At 39.8% G+C, this 13909-nt stretch overlaps 1 protein-coding gene across 1 annotated transcript; it reads right to left on the bottom strand.

Annotated features, from left to right (window-relative positions):
• Positions 1-4080: 4080 nt before the first annotated feature.
• On the bottom strand, positions 4081-13211 carry LOC110526456 (cytochrome P450 2D14). Its single transcript, XM_036980841.2, has 9 exons — positions 12993-13211; positions 11996-12158; positions 9468-9620; positions 9031-9191; positions 7201-7374; positions 6907-7045; positions 6644-6831; positions 5601-5742; positions 4081-4340 (listed from the first exon to the last, which is right to left on the bottom strand). The coding sequence occupies exons 1-9, from the start codon at positions 13149-13151 to the stop codon at positions 4153-4155; spliced, it is 1467 nt and encodes a 488-aa protein (XP_036836736.1). The 5' UTR covers positions 13152-13211; the 3' UTR covers positions 4081-4152.
• Positions 13212-13909: the final 698 nt, after the last annotated feature.

Below are 13909 nucleotides of genomic sequence, written 5' to 3'. Positions count from 1 at the left end.
TTAAGAGATAAGTTGGCCAGATCGGAGCACCTTAAAACACATTTTATAGACCTTGTTAACAAGCTAAAAGAGTTAAATAAGTGTCAGTTCATCTCTGTCCCTCTTCCTCCACTGGGTCATAGAAGTGGCAGATTCAGGAAACTGCTAGCACTCCATGACTGGCTGAAAGTCTACTGTCAAACCTCAGGAATTACTTTTATTGACAATTTTGATACCTTTTGGCAACCGAAAATACTTTTCAGGGATGATGGAATTCACTCAAATCACCTTGTCCCGTGGACACTATCTAATCACTACAAGGCAGCTCTAAGAAATTGATTGTTATGCTCTTTTACTATCCTTGCTATGTCTAGAAAGGAGGGTACTGCCATTAGCACTTTTACAAATTTGTATTGTAAAGTGAAGCTGCTACTGTCTCAGGTAATCCCTACTATTATTACGCCCCCAGCAAACAGTAATAGATTAACAATATGCAGGGCGGATTGGGGTCAATTTCATTTCCATTGCGTTGCAGCCTTTGGTTATGAATAATAGGTTGGCAGGTAATGATCCAGCTTTTATTTTGACACATTCCCAGTGATTTCAAAGCACGAAAAGGTTTTAAATTCATGCACCTAAATGTTCGCAGCCTTTTGACAAAAAATGGACTACATCAAGATCTGGGCTTCGCAGGCAGATCCAGATATTTTTCGTTTATCAGAAACATGGTTATCTGAGAAAATTGTGGATTCTGAGGTTACTATTGATGGTTTTCAAGTTTCAGGGCTGATAGGATGGGCAAAAGTGGTGTTGCTATCTATACAAAAATATCCTTTCTATGTCTCTTTTAAAGGCGAGTCCTAAACAATCTGAATTTAAGTCCTCAACTAAGTTGTAATTCTAAAGTAACTGTTCTGGGAGTCTACCGCCCTCCCCTGCTAAGAAATGTTTGTTAATTAGTCTCACTGACTTAATAGCTTATTTGTCTACTTCTGAATAGTTTGTCATAGGTGACTTTAACCTGTCCTGGGGAACCCAAGACTCCGACTATTTAAAGGATTTTTGTAATAACCTAAACCTCACACAGTTGATTACCAAACCCACATGTCCAAATCTGAGAGATTCTACTAAATCAACATTAATTGATCTTATGTTTACAAATACTCCAGAGAAATGTGTGGCTAGTGATGTTTCCTCCCTGGATATTAGTGATCACTGTCCTATTTTTTTGTATTAGAGATGTTAGGACTCATAGTGCAAAACAATGCTTCATTACAAGGAGAAATTTAAAAAATGTAAAGCATTTTTACATGATCTCAATGGTGATCTTAATAGTATCTAAGCCATACCAGATTCTGAATCGGCTCTAAATCACTTTATTACTGTTTTTAACAACATTGCAGATATGCATGCCCCGTTTAAAAAACGGAGAGTTCAAAATAGATCGATCCCTTGGTTCACACCAAAATTATCTGAGTTCATACGCAAATGAGATGCTGCCTGGGCCATGGCTAGAAGTACTGACTCCGGCAATCCTTTGGAAAATTGAGAAATCTATGTGTAAAACTTCAAAAAGCAACATCTGATTACTATATTAACACTAGCTGACTGTACTGGAAATCCATATAAATTCTGGAAAACTGCAAAATCATTAAAGGGTTGTACTTCCTCTACTCTTCCCTTACAAATTAATGTAGAGTCTGGCCCGATTACTGATAATATTGAAATAATTATAATATTATTAATTATAATAATTCATTTAATCAACATTTTATTTCTGCAGGCTCTCTCTTTGATATAATTCAAAAACCTACTCGCTGTGACAATGTACTGGATGTTGATGGGGGAATTTTACTGAATCATTTTGAAAATGTCGGTCAAGGTTTTTTTCCTTTTGGCAATTCACAGACAATGAAGTCCTTGATGTGTTGTTGGCATTAGATATTAATAAATCTACAGGGGCCGACCATTTGGATCCAGGTCTGTTCAAGTGTGCTGCATCCCTCATTGTTGTTTCAATAACCCACATCATTACTTTAACATGTTCACTGGAAATATTCCTAAAGTGTGGAAATTAGCTTATGTGCTGCCACTAAACAAGGGAGGTGATTGTTATGGTCTTGACAACTATCGTCCCATAAAGTTTCTTGTCTAGCTAAGAATCCTTGATCATTCTATCTTATTGAGTTATTTGTCTGTGTTAGGCCTTGGCACTGATGCCTGTTTGTGGTTTCAGAATGATCTTAGTGATAGACGGGGTTAAATCCGAATTTCTTGAAGAACTTGAAGTGGTACCCCAGGGTTAGATTTTGGGGCCATTATTGTTCATGTTGTTTATAAATTACCTTGAAAATAGTGGTAACACCTGTAGCATTCCTCTCTATGCAGATGACACAGTAATTTATTCCTGTGCCTCTTCCAAAAATCACTTACTGATCTTAAATAAGTGTTAAATGCAAATAAAACCAAGTTTATGCTGTTCTCTAGGTCTCATAATGCTGACCATGAGGACTTGCGTACTCCAAATGGAGCCCAAATTGAGAAAGTTTCTCACTATAAGTACTTGGGTATCTGGCTTGATGCCAATTTGTCTTTTGAAACACAAATTGAAAACTTGACAAAGAAGCTGAGAACTACGATTGTTTTTTATATAAAAATAAATCCTACCTCAGTTTTGAAAATAGAAGTGAGATTGTTCAAACAACAGTTCTCCCTGTAATATACTATGGTGGCATTATTTATATGCACGTGTCATATGCACGGGTGGGGTATTTAAATCTCGGCATTTTTGTTTCGTTTGCTGTCATTTAGTTTTGGGTTGCGTTTGTTTGGGTTCTGTTTAACAGGTGTTTTTTTTCTCCCCCGGACGGTGTCTGGGTGGTTTGAGGCTACTGTTGTAGTCCTGTTTCCTGTTCTTTGGACTTGTTTATTAAACGCCCTTTTCGCAACTTGCTTTCTCCTGCGCCTGACTCCACACCCACATCTCCTTTGGGAGACATTGACACATATTACCTCAACTAACCGGTGCCCGGTTACTCTGTACCAGTACCCCCCTGTATATAGTCTCGCTATTGTTATTTTACTGCTGCTCTTTAATTACTTGTTACTTTTATTTCTTATTCTTATCCGTATTTTTTTTAACTGCATTGTTGGTTAGGGGCTCGTAAGTAAGCATTTCACTGTAAGGTCTACCTACACCTGTGGTATTCGGCGCACGTGACTAATTAAAATGTATTTAATTTGTAGAAGAGTTTTATCTCAATGTAACTCCATTTAATATAAAAACTAAAAGATGATTAACTTGTGCTTTGAAAAAACTAACAATTTGTTCATATAGTTTGATCTAGGCCTTAAAGATGACTTTGTCACATTCTGACCTTTATTTCCTTTGTTTTGTCATTATTTAGTATGGTCAGGGCGTGAGTTGGGGTGGGCAGTCTGTTTGTTTTTCTATGATTTGGGTATTTCTATGTTTCGGCCTAGTATGGTTCTCAATCAGAGGCAGGTGTCATTAGTTGTCTCTGATTGAGAATCATACTTAGGTAGCCTGGGTTTCACTGTGTGTTTGTGGGTGATTGTTCCTGTCTCTGTGTTTGCACCAGATAGGGCTGTTTTGGTTTTTTCACATTTCTTGTTTTTGTTAGTTTATTCATGTATAGTGTCTATATTAAAGAACCATGAATAACCACCACGCTGCGTTTTGGTATATTGTATATACCGTTTCTACAGTCCAGTAGTGTTCTGTATGTTCAGAGGGCTATGAGCATTTTCTTTTCAAATTAATAAATTCTAAAGAAATAAAAATACTTAGAGTGTTGTTTTTAGGACTTACATTTCATTCTATTCTCTAGTTTCATTAGAAATGTTTGCATCTTATATGTGTCTGGGTTTGTTTACTGTGTCTCTGTATGGAATGTGGTTTGAAGAATTATGGGTGGGAGAAAATGAAACACAATCACTATCCCATTTATAATTTTACATGTTACATGATGTTTACCTGTTGAGGAGGTTCATTTGTTATGCATGAAAAGAGGTCATTTAATTTCGACTGTCCATCACAGGTCACAAAATTGGTTAGCAAAAACTACAAGGCACTCAATGGAGGGTACAGCATTGTTTAATGTGCTGCTTTAGTGATATTGCTTCTCAGTGAAAACTGACGGTAGTTTACCATCACTGGCTGCTCCTCAGGCGCACTCCTAGACGGTAGGGTTTTTGCGCCTGTGCAAGGCCAAAAACCTTGCGGAAGTCGGGCGCACCTTCTTGTTCAGGCCAGACAAATTGGAAACGTCGAAGCAAGGTCACCAGTATCAGAAAGAGCTCCATGCGCGCTAACCCTTCTCCCAGGCATACACGAGAGCCTGGGGAACACAAACACAGTTATTTATGTTGACAACACAGCTCTAATAAACATGGTGGACAAGCCATTTCTACAAAAACAGTGCCTTCGGAAAGTATTCAGACCCCACATTTTGTTAGTTACAGCCTTATTCTAAAATATATATATTTTTTGTATCAGAAATCTATACACAATACCTAATAGTGACAAAGTGAAAATAGGCTTTTCGAAATGTTTGCTAATTTATTAAACATAAAACAGGAATACCTTATTTACTAAGTATTCAGACCCTTTGCTATGAGACTCAAAATTGAGCTCAGGTGCATCCTGTTTCCATTGACCACCCTTGAGATGTTTTTACAACTTGATTCAAGTCCACATGTGGCAAATTCAATTGATTGGACATGATTTGGAAAAGGCACACACCTGTCTATTAATCTTAATCTTCCAACAGGACAACGACCCTAAGCACACAGCCAAGACAAAGCAGGAGTGGCTTCCGGACAAGTCTCTGAATGTCCTTGAGTGGCCCAGCCAGAGCCCGGACTTGAACCCAATAGAACATCTCTAGGGAGACCTGAAAATAGCTGTGCAGAAATGCTCCCATCCAACCTGGCAGAGCTTGAGGATCTGTGTAACAGTATAACTTTAGACCGTCCCCTCGCCCAAACCCGGGCGTGAACCAGGGACCCTCTGCACACATCAACAACAGTCACCCTCGAAGTATCATTACCCATCGCTCCACAAAAGCCGCGGCCCTTGCAGAGCAAGGAGAACCACTACTTCAAGGTCTCAGAGCAAGTGACGTCACCGATTGAAACGCTATTTAGCGCTCACCACAGCTAACTAAGCTAGCCGTTTCACATCCGTTACATCTGCAGATAGGAATGGGAGAAACTCCCCAAATACAGGTGTGCCAAGCTTGTAGCATCATACCCAAGAAGACTCAAGGCTGTCATCGCTGCCAAAGGTGCTTTGACAAAGAACTGAGTAAAGGGTCTGAATACTTATGTAAATGAATTATTTAGGTTTTTAATTTTTACAACATTTGCAAACATTTCTAAAAACATGTTTTTGCGTGTAGATTGATGAGGTGGAAAATTTAACACATTTTAGAATAAGGCTGTAGCATATCAAAATGTGGAAAAAGTCAAGGGGTCTGAATACTTTCCGAATGCACCATACACACTCTTAAATGACTTATATCAACATAATCTCTCTTGTTCAATCTCTATGCATCCTCTCTCTCTATTTCCCTCTAGATCTACCTCTCTCTCTGTACCTGCTGAGAATGGCAGAAAGGCCTCTGGTTTCACAAATTCACCGTCCTCATTGAGGAAGTTGTCAGGGTTGAACTCCTGCGGGAACTTCCACTGGCCCTCTTCATGGAGCACAGAGGACAAGTTAGGAATCACCATCGTGCCCTAGAACCAAAGAGGAAAGCGTAGTTAGGGTGAGAACTGGAGAAAGAGATAATTAATCCACAGATAAAAGGGTAAACCGAGTTTGTTTCTAGTAATCGCTCCTCCTTCAGGCTTCTTCTTCTTCTGACTTTATATGGAGGTTGGCAACCAGCTTTAAGGTGCATTATCACCACCAACTGGACTGGAGTGTGTCCTAAAAAAACAATTAGGAGATGGGAGAGGCGGAACTTGCAGCACGTCAAGCATCACAAATAGAACCAAGTTCTATTTTAGCGCCTGGCTACGCAGACTCTCGTTGACGCGCGCGAGCAGTGTGGGTGCAATGATTGAATAACATGTATGTTTACATTTATTTTGCAACGCACGCGATATGAGTGGTGTCGTCTTTATGTTAGGGTTCTAAGGTTACCAGCAGCATATTGTTATGATATGGGGAGTAGTTTAGTGGTAGTACATAGACACTACACACTACCACTTCCACACTTCGGGGGCAGCAGCAACCGGGTCCTTAAGGCATTCAAGGAGATAGTCAATCCGTGAGAGAGGTGTTTACGGAGCTTCTCCGCCTGCTAGTCTTTATTTTTGGACATATTTTGGAGGTTTCTTTTTGCTTATATGTATTTTGGTCACCACTTTGAACAACTACTGATAATATGCTTGGGCTGGCAGATTCAAGAGGTCAAGAAGGAGCTGGCCCTGAACTCGGAACTCGGCTGTCTCCTGGGGCACATGCATTCAACACCTGGTCCACATACGTTTACTTCTTACAGTAATGCGCACATTAAATCAGGTTACAGACCATTTAGCTAGGCCTAGGACACCTAGACAAAACGAGTGTAGCCAAATCAGTATGCTAGTTAAACGGTTACGTAAGAGTATCAGTTGTCATGTCCATGCTCACCTGGGGCAGCTGGAAGCCTTGTACTTGCGTGTTGCAGGAGGTCATATGGAACACGCTAAGAGGAACAGTGTCAGCCATCCGCTGTGACTCGTGGATCATCGCTTGAACATACGGCATGGCGTGTCGGTCCTCAAACAAGGCGTATGAACGTCCCTCAAGAACGTTCTCAATTTCCCGGTGACAGCGTTCTGGAACACACACACTCTTTGTGTACCATATACAAAATGTGTCCCAGTATATGTGTTGTATGTGTATTTACTCACCCTGTATGTGTTGGTTGGTCATCAGGTGTAGCATGGCACAGCGGAGGGTGTTGGAAGTGGTGTCTGTCCCAGCAACGAAAAGATCAATTAGTAGAAACACCATCTGAGCGTCATTAAATGTGGAGCCTCCATCACCAGTCTGAGACATACACAAACACAGACACAGACACATTCCTAGGACTTAGAACCCAATGTTTGGTTAGAGCGCCAGCACAACACAACAAGTTTGACCTACTTTGAAAATGTCTCTGTTTACTGAACTTGCATAGTTATATTTCTCTCCTGATTCATTACCATGTCAATCTGGTCAAGGTAGCAGTCAATGAGGTCCCTGGGCTCTCCTGAGACCCTTGAACTTTTGTGGCTGGTCACAGCCTTCTGTGCATGTTCTTTGATTTCACCATAGATGTGGAAGGCTTTCTTGAAGGGCAAGGGTAGGGACCTCAGGGCAGGTATGATATCATAGAGCTACAAGAGATAGATCAGCAGGTCAAAGAGACATAGAGCAATATAGCTACAAATGTTTAGCAAAATAAATTAGTGTCTTGAAGCCTTCTTCTGATCTCAGTCGGATTACAACAAAAGACAATATGTGTCATTCAACAAATAGAGTGTCTTTGGGATAGTGTAATTTTGTAAAAAATTAATTACTTGTGTCATGCACAAAGTAGATGTCCTAATCGACTTGCCAAAACTATAGTTTGTTAACAAGAAAATCATGGAGTGGTTGAAAAACAAGTTTTAATGACTCTAACCTAAGTGTATGTAATCTTCCGACTTCAACTGTACACGGGTTACCGGTACCGAGTCAATGTGCGGTGGTAAGGTTAGTCGAGATATATTTAGGTAATATGTACATGTGGGTAAGGTTAAAGTGACTATGCATAGATAATAAACAGCGAGTAGCATAAAAAAGGGCTCAATGCAAATAGTCTGGATAGCCATTTGGTTAACTGTTTAGCAGTCTAATGGCTTAGGGGTAGAAGCTGTTAAGGAGCCATTTGGACCTAGACTTGGCACTCCTGTACCGATTGCAGTGTGGTAGCAGAGAGAACAGGTTACGACTAGCTGGAGTCTTAGACAATTTTTAGGGCCTTCATCTGACACCAACTGGTATAGAGGTCCTGAATGGCAGGAAGCTTGGCCCCTGTGATGTACTGGTCCATACGCACTGACCTCTATAGCGCCTTGCGGTCGGACGCCAAGCAGTTGACATACCAAACAGTGAATGTTCCTGAGTGACCGAGTTACAGTTTTGACTTAAATCTACTTTAAGTCTATGACAAGAAGTGAAAATGGTTGTCTAGCAATGATAAACAACCAATTTGACAGAGCTTGAAGAATTTTTAAATGAATAATGGGCAAAATGCAAATGAATTACTTAAAAATCATACAATGTGATTTTCTGGATTTTTGTTTTAGATTCCATCTCTCACAGTTGAAGTGTACCTATAATAAAAAATTACAGAAGTGTCTTACATGCTTTGTAAGTAGGAAAACCTGCAAAATCGGCAGTGTTTCAAATACTTGTTCTCCCCACTGTATATATGCAATAAATGTATTATTTTTTGTGTTAAAACTGTGGTGTCGCCACCAATATAATCTAAACTGTGCAAAGATAAGTCAGATGTGGGCATTAACAAGCAAGAATTGAAACGGGAAGATAAAGGTGGCGAAAGAGGCCAAGGGGTGTTAATCATTTACATAGAGAGGAGTGATCATGTGTGTTATCTGAAGGTGGAAATCTATAAAACCTGAGGTCTAAAACAAGAGAATTCAGTTGTTCCATGGAATTGCTCGGCTTCTGTTACTTTTTTAATAAAGTCTATTTGAATTTACAAGTTCCGGTATCTGAGAAATGTTTGATTCAATATTTCCTCGACACTATTGGATTGTTTTTACATGGATTAGTTTAGTTGGAGCATAGATGTATGTGATCGAAATGTTCAATTGAGTGTTTCATAAAAATGTACACACATAATGGCTGAGGGACATAAAAGGCACTCTATCGGTGGAACGACACTGGGTTTCTATTATGATTTATATATATTATTATTATATTATCATTATTTCAATGAAAAGTAGTGGAGTAGCAGCAGTAGTAGTGATAATAGTGTTCTGTACCATGGCCCAAGGTCCGATAGCAATTTTGGTTAAATCCTGTATCCTACTGATGAGGGCGAGGAAGACTGGGTTGTCGTATTCAAACCTTTCCCCGTAAATCAGTGAGCAGATGATGTTAGATGCTGCTAGATGGAACAGGTGCTGAGGGTCCATCGAACTGCCTGCCAGGACACAGCAACGATCACCGCACCAGGCAATACACACAGACAAGATAAGAGCACCAATCACAGAGCTTCCAAAATTGAACACACTGATAGGATAGGTAGAGTAAAAATTACCACATTCTTTACTGTATCCCCAATGTTAATACAAAACTGTAAATATTGTAACGCTAATTGGTTGATATTGCGGAACTTTAGTCTGGATACTAAGTATGTGGTGATAATGACATGAATAGGAATGGTGATGACTATGTGGTACGTTGTGTGTGGCTGTACCAGCATTGCGCTCCAGCGCAGAGCAGATGTGGGAGACCTCCTCAAGGATGCGCTCTTCCATGGAGCGTTTGCCCAGACCAAAGTTTCTCAGCGTGGTCAGAGCAAAGCGTCGGTGGTCCCTCCAGCTGGAGCCAAAATCTGCCATGATGACCCCTGATGACACATGAAACAGGGTTGGTTATGTTTCCACTTGCCACTGCAGAAATATGTATTCAATGTTTATGTATTTCTATTGATTCGTTCAAGTCAGATGCCAATAAGGTTTATTGTCATTGGCTATGCTAGCAAATAGGGGAAGATTGTCAATTCTTCCCAGTCTGATGTTGACATGCAAGCAATAGGTCACGTTCTGAAATACTATTACAATGTGTAAGAGTTCACTATGTACATTTCCTGACGTCTAAATGTACTTGATATATATGTATATACAATTCCAGTCAAAAGTTTGGACACACCTACTCATTCAAGGGTTTTTCTTTGTTTTTACAATTTCCTACATTCTAGAAAAATAGTGAAGACATGAAAACTATGAAATATGAAACATATGGAAACATGTAGTAACCAAAAAACTGTTAAAAAAATTAAAATATATTTTACATTTGAGATTCTTCAAAGTCACCACCCATTGCCTTAATGACAGCTTTGCACACACTTGTAATGCATTTACATTTTACATTTACATTAAAAGTTCATTTGTGGAATTTCTTTCTATCTTAATGTATTTGAGCTAATCAGTTGTGTTGTGACAAGGTAGGGTGGTACACAGAAGATAGCCCTATTTGGTAAAATACCAAGTCCATATTATGGCAAGAACAGCTCAAATAATCAAAGAGAAATGACAGTCCATCATTACTTTAAGACATGAAGGTCAGTAATTCTGGCAAATTTCAAGAACTTTGAAAGTTTCTTCAAGTGCAGTCGCCAAAACCATCAAGCTCTATGATAAAACTGGCTCTCATGAGGATCGCCACAGGAAAGGAAGACCTCTGCTGCAGAGGATAAGTTCATTAGAGTTAACTGCACCTCAGATTGCAGCCCAAATAAATGCTTCACAGAGTTCAAGTAACAGTCACATCTCTACATCAACTGTTCAGAGGAGACTGCGTGAATCAGGCCTTCATGGTCGAATTTCTGCAAAGAAACCACTACTTAAGGACACCAATAAGAAGAAGAGACTGCTGGTGACACTGTCTGTGATTTATTTAAAATTCAAGGCACACTTAACCAGCATGGCTGCGACAGCATTTTGCAGCAATACGCCATCCCAGCTGGTTTTCACTTAGTGGGACTATGATTTGTTTTTCAACAGAACAATGACCCAACACACCTCCAGGCTGTGTAAGGGCATTTTGACCAAGACAGAGAATGATGGACTGCTTCATCAGATGACCTGGCCTCCACAATCACCCAACCTAAATCCAATTGAGATGGTTTGGGATGAGTTGGACCGCAGAGTGAAGAAAAAGCAGGCAAGAAGTGCTCAGCATATGTGGGAACTCCTTCAAGACTGTTGGAAAAGCATTCCAGGTGAAGCTGGTTGAGAGAATGCCAAGAGTGTGCAAAGCTGTCATCAAGGCAAAGGGTGGCTACTTTAAAAAATATATTTTTTACTACATGATTCCATATGTGTTATTTCATAGTTTTGATGTCTTCACTTTTGTTCTACAATGTAGAAAATAGTAAAAATAAAGAAAAACCTTTGAATGAGTAGGTGTGTCCAAACTTTTCACCGGTACTGTGTACAGTACTGTGAACAGTATATTAGATATTGGGGGGCTTCCTGTGATGTGGTTTTGTATGCATGACTGCTCTATAAGTGAGTTAGCTAGCATGCTCTAAATGTAGTGGTCATGTTAGCGCACTGCTAATTCACAGTTATTTCCATGCTAACAGACAAATCACAAATCTACAGTTGTCAACATACTTCTATCCAGCAGATCTAATGTGCTTCATTTTGTCTATCATCAGGTACTTACATTTATTGTATTTTGTGCTATTTTTGACATTGTTATGATGTTTGATTACAAAATGCCCAGTCTGATATATATGCCCAGTCTGATATATCTGGTATATATGCAAGCGAGTAAACACCAATCAACTGGGACCACTGGCTGGGAATTTCTTTAAGAACACAACTCAAGAGAGTTACGAAGTATGATCACTATCTGTTAGACACACACACACAGACATACAGTACATACGTACCAGTGGAGGCTGCTGAGGGGAGGACGGCTCATAATAATGGCTGGAATAGAGTCAATAGAATGGTATCAAAGATGTGGTTTCCATGTGGTTGGTACCATTCCATTGACTCCATTCCAGCCATTACTATTAGCCATCCTCCCCTCAGCAGCCTCCACTGATACATATGCAGTTCACACAGTACCGACAAGGCGGTGTGTGTTTGTGCTCTGCATTATCTGTACTGATTTAAGGTCACCTCTACCTACACCAATACAATTATATCACACATCATAAAACTATTCCAGGACCAGCCTAGGGGACTCTAGGGGTCAAGAACACAATACCTTTGCCTTCTGAGATGTCGCTGATCATGAGATGTTTTGGTCGTCCTGAAAATTCCGCTGTGCGTGTTACCAGTGCCTCACGAACTGCCTCAAGGCCATTCAGAAACACGACAGGCTGTGATCCGATGTACAGACTGAACACGTTACCATAGCGCCTCTTCAGCTGAAAACAGAGAGGTAGAGAGAGGGAGAGAGAGTTCCCAAGCTGAACAGTAAGTTGTGTGACAAGTCAGATACATCTGAAGATGAAACTAAACCATAGCAACTACTGACAGTTCCAGTGGAGGACAGCACATAATAATGGCTGGAACGGAGCAAATGGAATGATGTATTTGATACCATGCCACCTATTCCGCTCCAGCCGTTACCACGAGCCCGTCCTCCCCAACTAAGGTGCCACCAACCTCCTGTGAAAAGTTATTGTATTGTATCATTGACACTCCTCACTATCTGGGTTAAATTAATATGGATGAACAAACGTCTGTAACAAAACAAATCAATAACCTTTTTGAGGGTTGTCAATGAAGGATACTGTATCTCTAAACACATAGTGAACTAAGTGGACTTTGTTTCAAAAGCAGAGAGAGACACTGTTGATTTAGGCCTGATAAAACCTTTGGAACTTGACCTATTTTGGATCAGTCACAGTTTAGTGGCTGTTGCTGGTCTGACATTAATCACAATAGCATTTTATTTAGTATCAAAGATGCTTTAGTTGAAAGACTTCTAAAAACATTATGTTGTTTGTAAGGACGCTACAAAACCATATATCCTGCACACAGTTTGGGCAACTTCTAACAAAACCAAATTACTGGTAACTATTCAACATACAGTATATGACACAAACAACATACAGTGACAACACTGACAACATACAGTATATGACACAAAAAACATACAGTGACAACGCTGACAACATACAGTATGTGACACAAAAATAAACCCAGTGTAAACCAAATTTTTCCCGGTTTGTGGATTTTTTGTAAAGTTCTCTTACCCTTTCCAGGTCTTTGAGGGGGTTGACATGGTCCAGCTGTAGCAGATTGCCGAGGATGGGCAGGGGACGGGGTCCTGGGGGGAAGTTTTTAGGTCTGCGGACCCTGATGAAGAAGACCAGAAGGAGGAAAAATAGCAACAACACCACCGAACCTATCATGGTGACTGGGCTGCAAGAAATGTGTTCTTCACCATTTAAAGATACCAACCACACCACCCAGGGATATTGACTCTTAGACGCCACCCAGGGATATTTTCTGACTCTTAGACGCCACCCACACACATTAGACTGCTTTGAACACTAGCAGTCAGATAGTGTTTATGAGGCGGAATATTTGCTTACTTTTTTTATTTTTTATTTTTTAATTTATATAGCCCTTCGTACATCAGCTGATATCTCAAAGTGCTGTACACTCTGAGTTTACAGCCTATTTAGCCTATTAAGGCTGTTCAACTCACCGAAGGGAGGAATCTGTAACATACAGTAACACAGATAGGACAGCTGTCTGCACCATTATTTGACTGGCCAAGACCCATTTGAAGTCACCTGCCAGCACTCAGAACAGCTCATTTCCACTGATGACATATTTTAAATAAAAAACATAAATATATGTCAGGTACTTCAATAAAATAATTTCTGCATCAGAAATGAGATATGAGTTCAGGCAATGTTTTTATATAGATTGGGCTATGCTTTAAAACTGTTAAAAAATATTTCATATGGGCTAATAGGTTTTTAAATTGTCACAAAAATTGCTATCAGTTAACATGTGTCTGTGACATTTGCGATCTAAGAGACAGATATGACTAAAGTAAAGGTAGAAGTTCTAGTAAGTAGTTCTAGTAAGTAGTTAGGCGATATGTGTTATGGGTGTACAATATGTAGCATTTTTATTAAATATATGGACACTTTTGTGA

The sequence above is a fragment of the Oncorhynchus mykiss genome, chromosome 6 (genome assembly GCF_057628025.1).
Source record: "Oncorhynchus mykiss isolate SJ-2025 chromosome 6, ASM5762802v1, whole genome shotgun sequence".
In the NCBI taxonomy this organism is placed as follows: Eukaryota; Metazoa; Chordata; class Actinopteri; order Salmoniformes; family Salmonidae; genus Oncorhynchus; species Oncorhynchus mykiss.
This window is presented reverse-complemented; position numbering and strand designations above follow the sequence as displayed.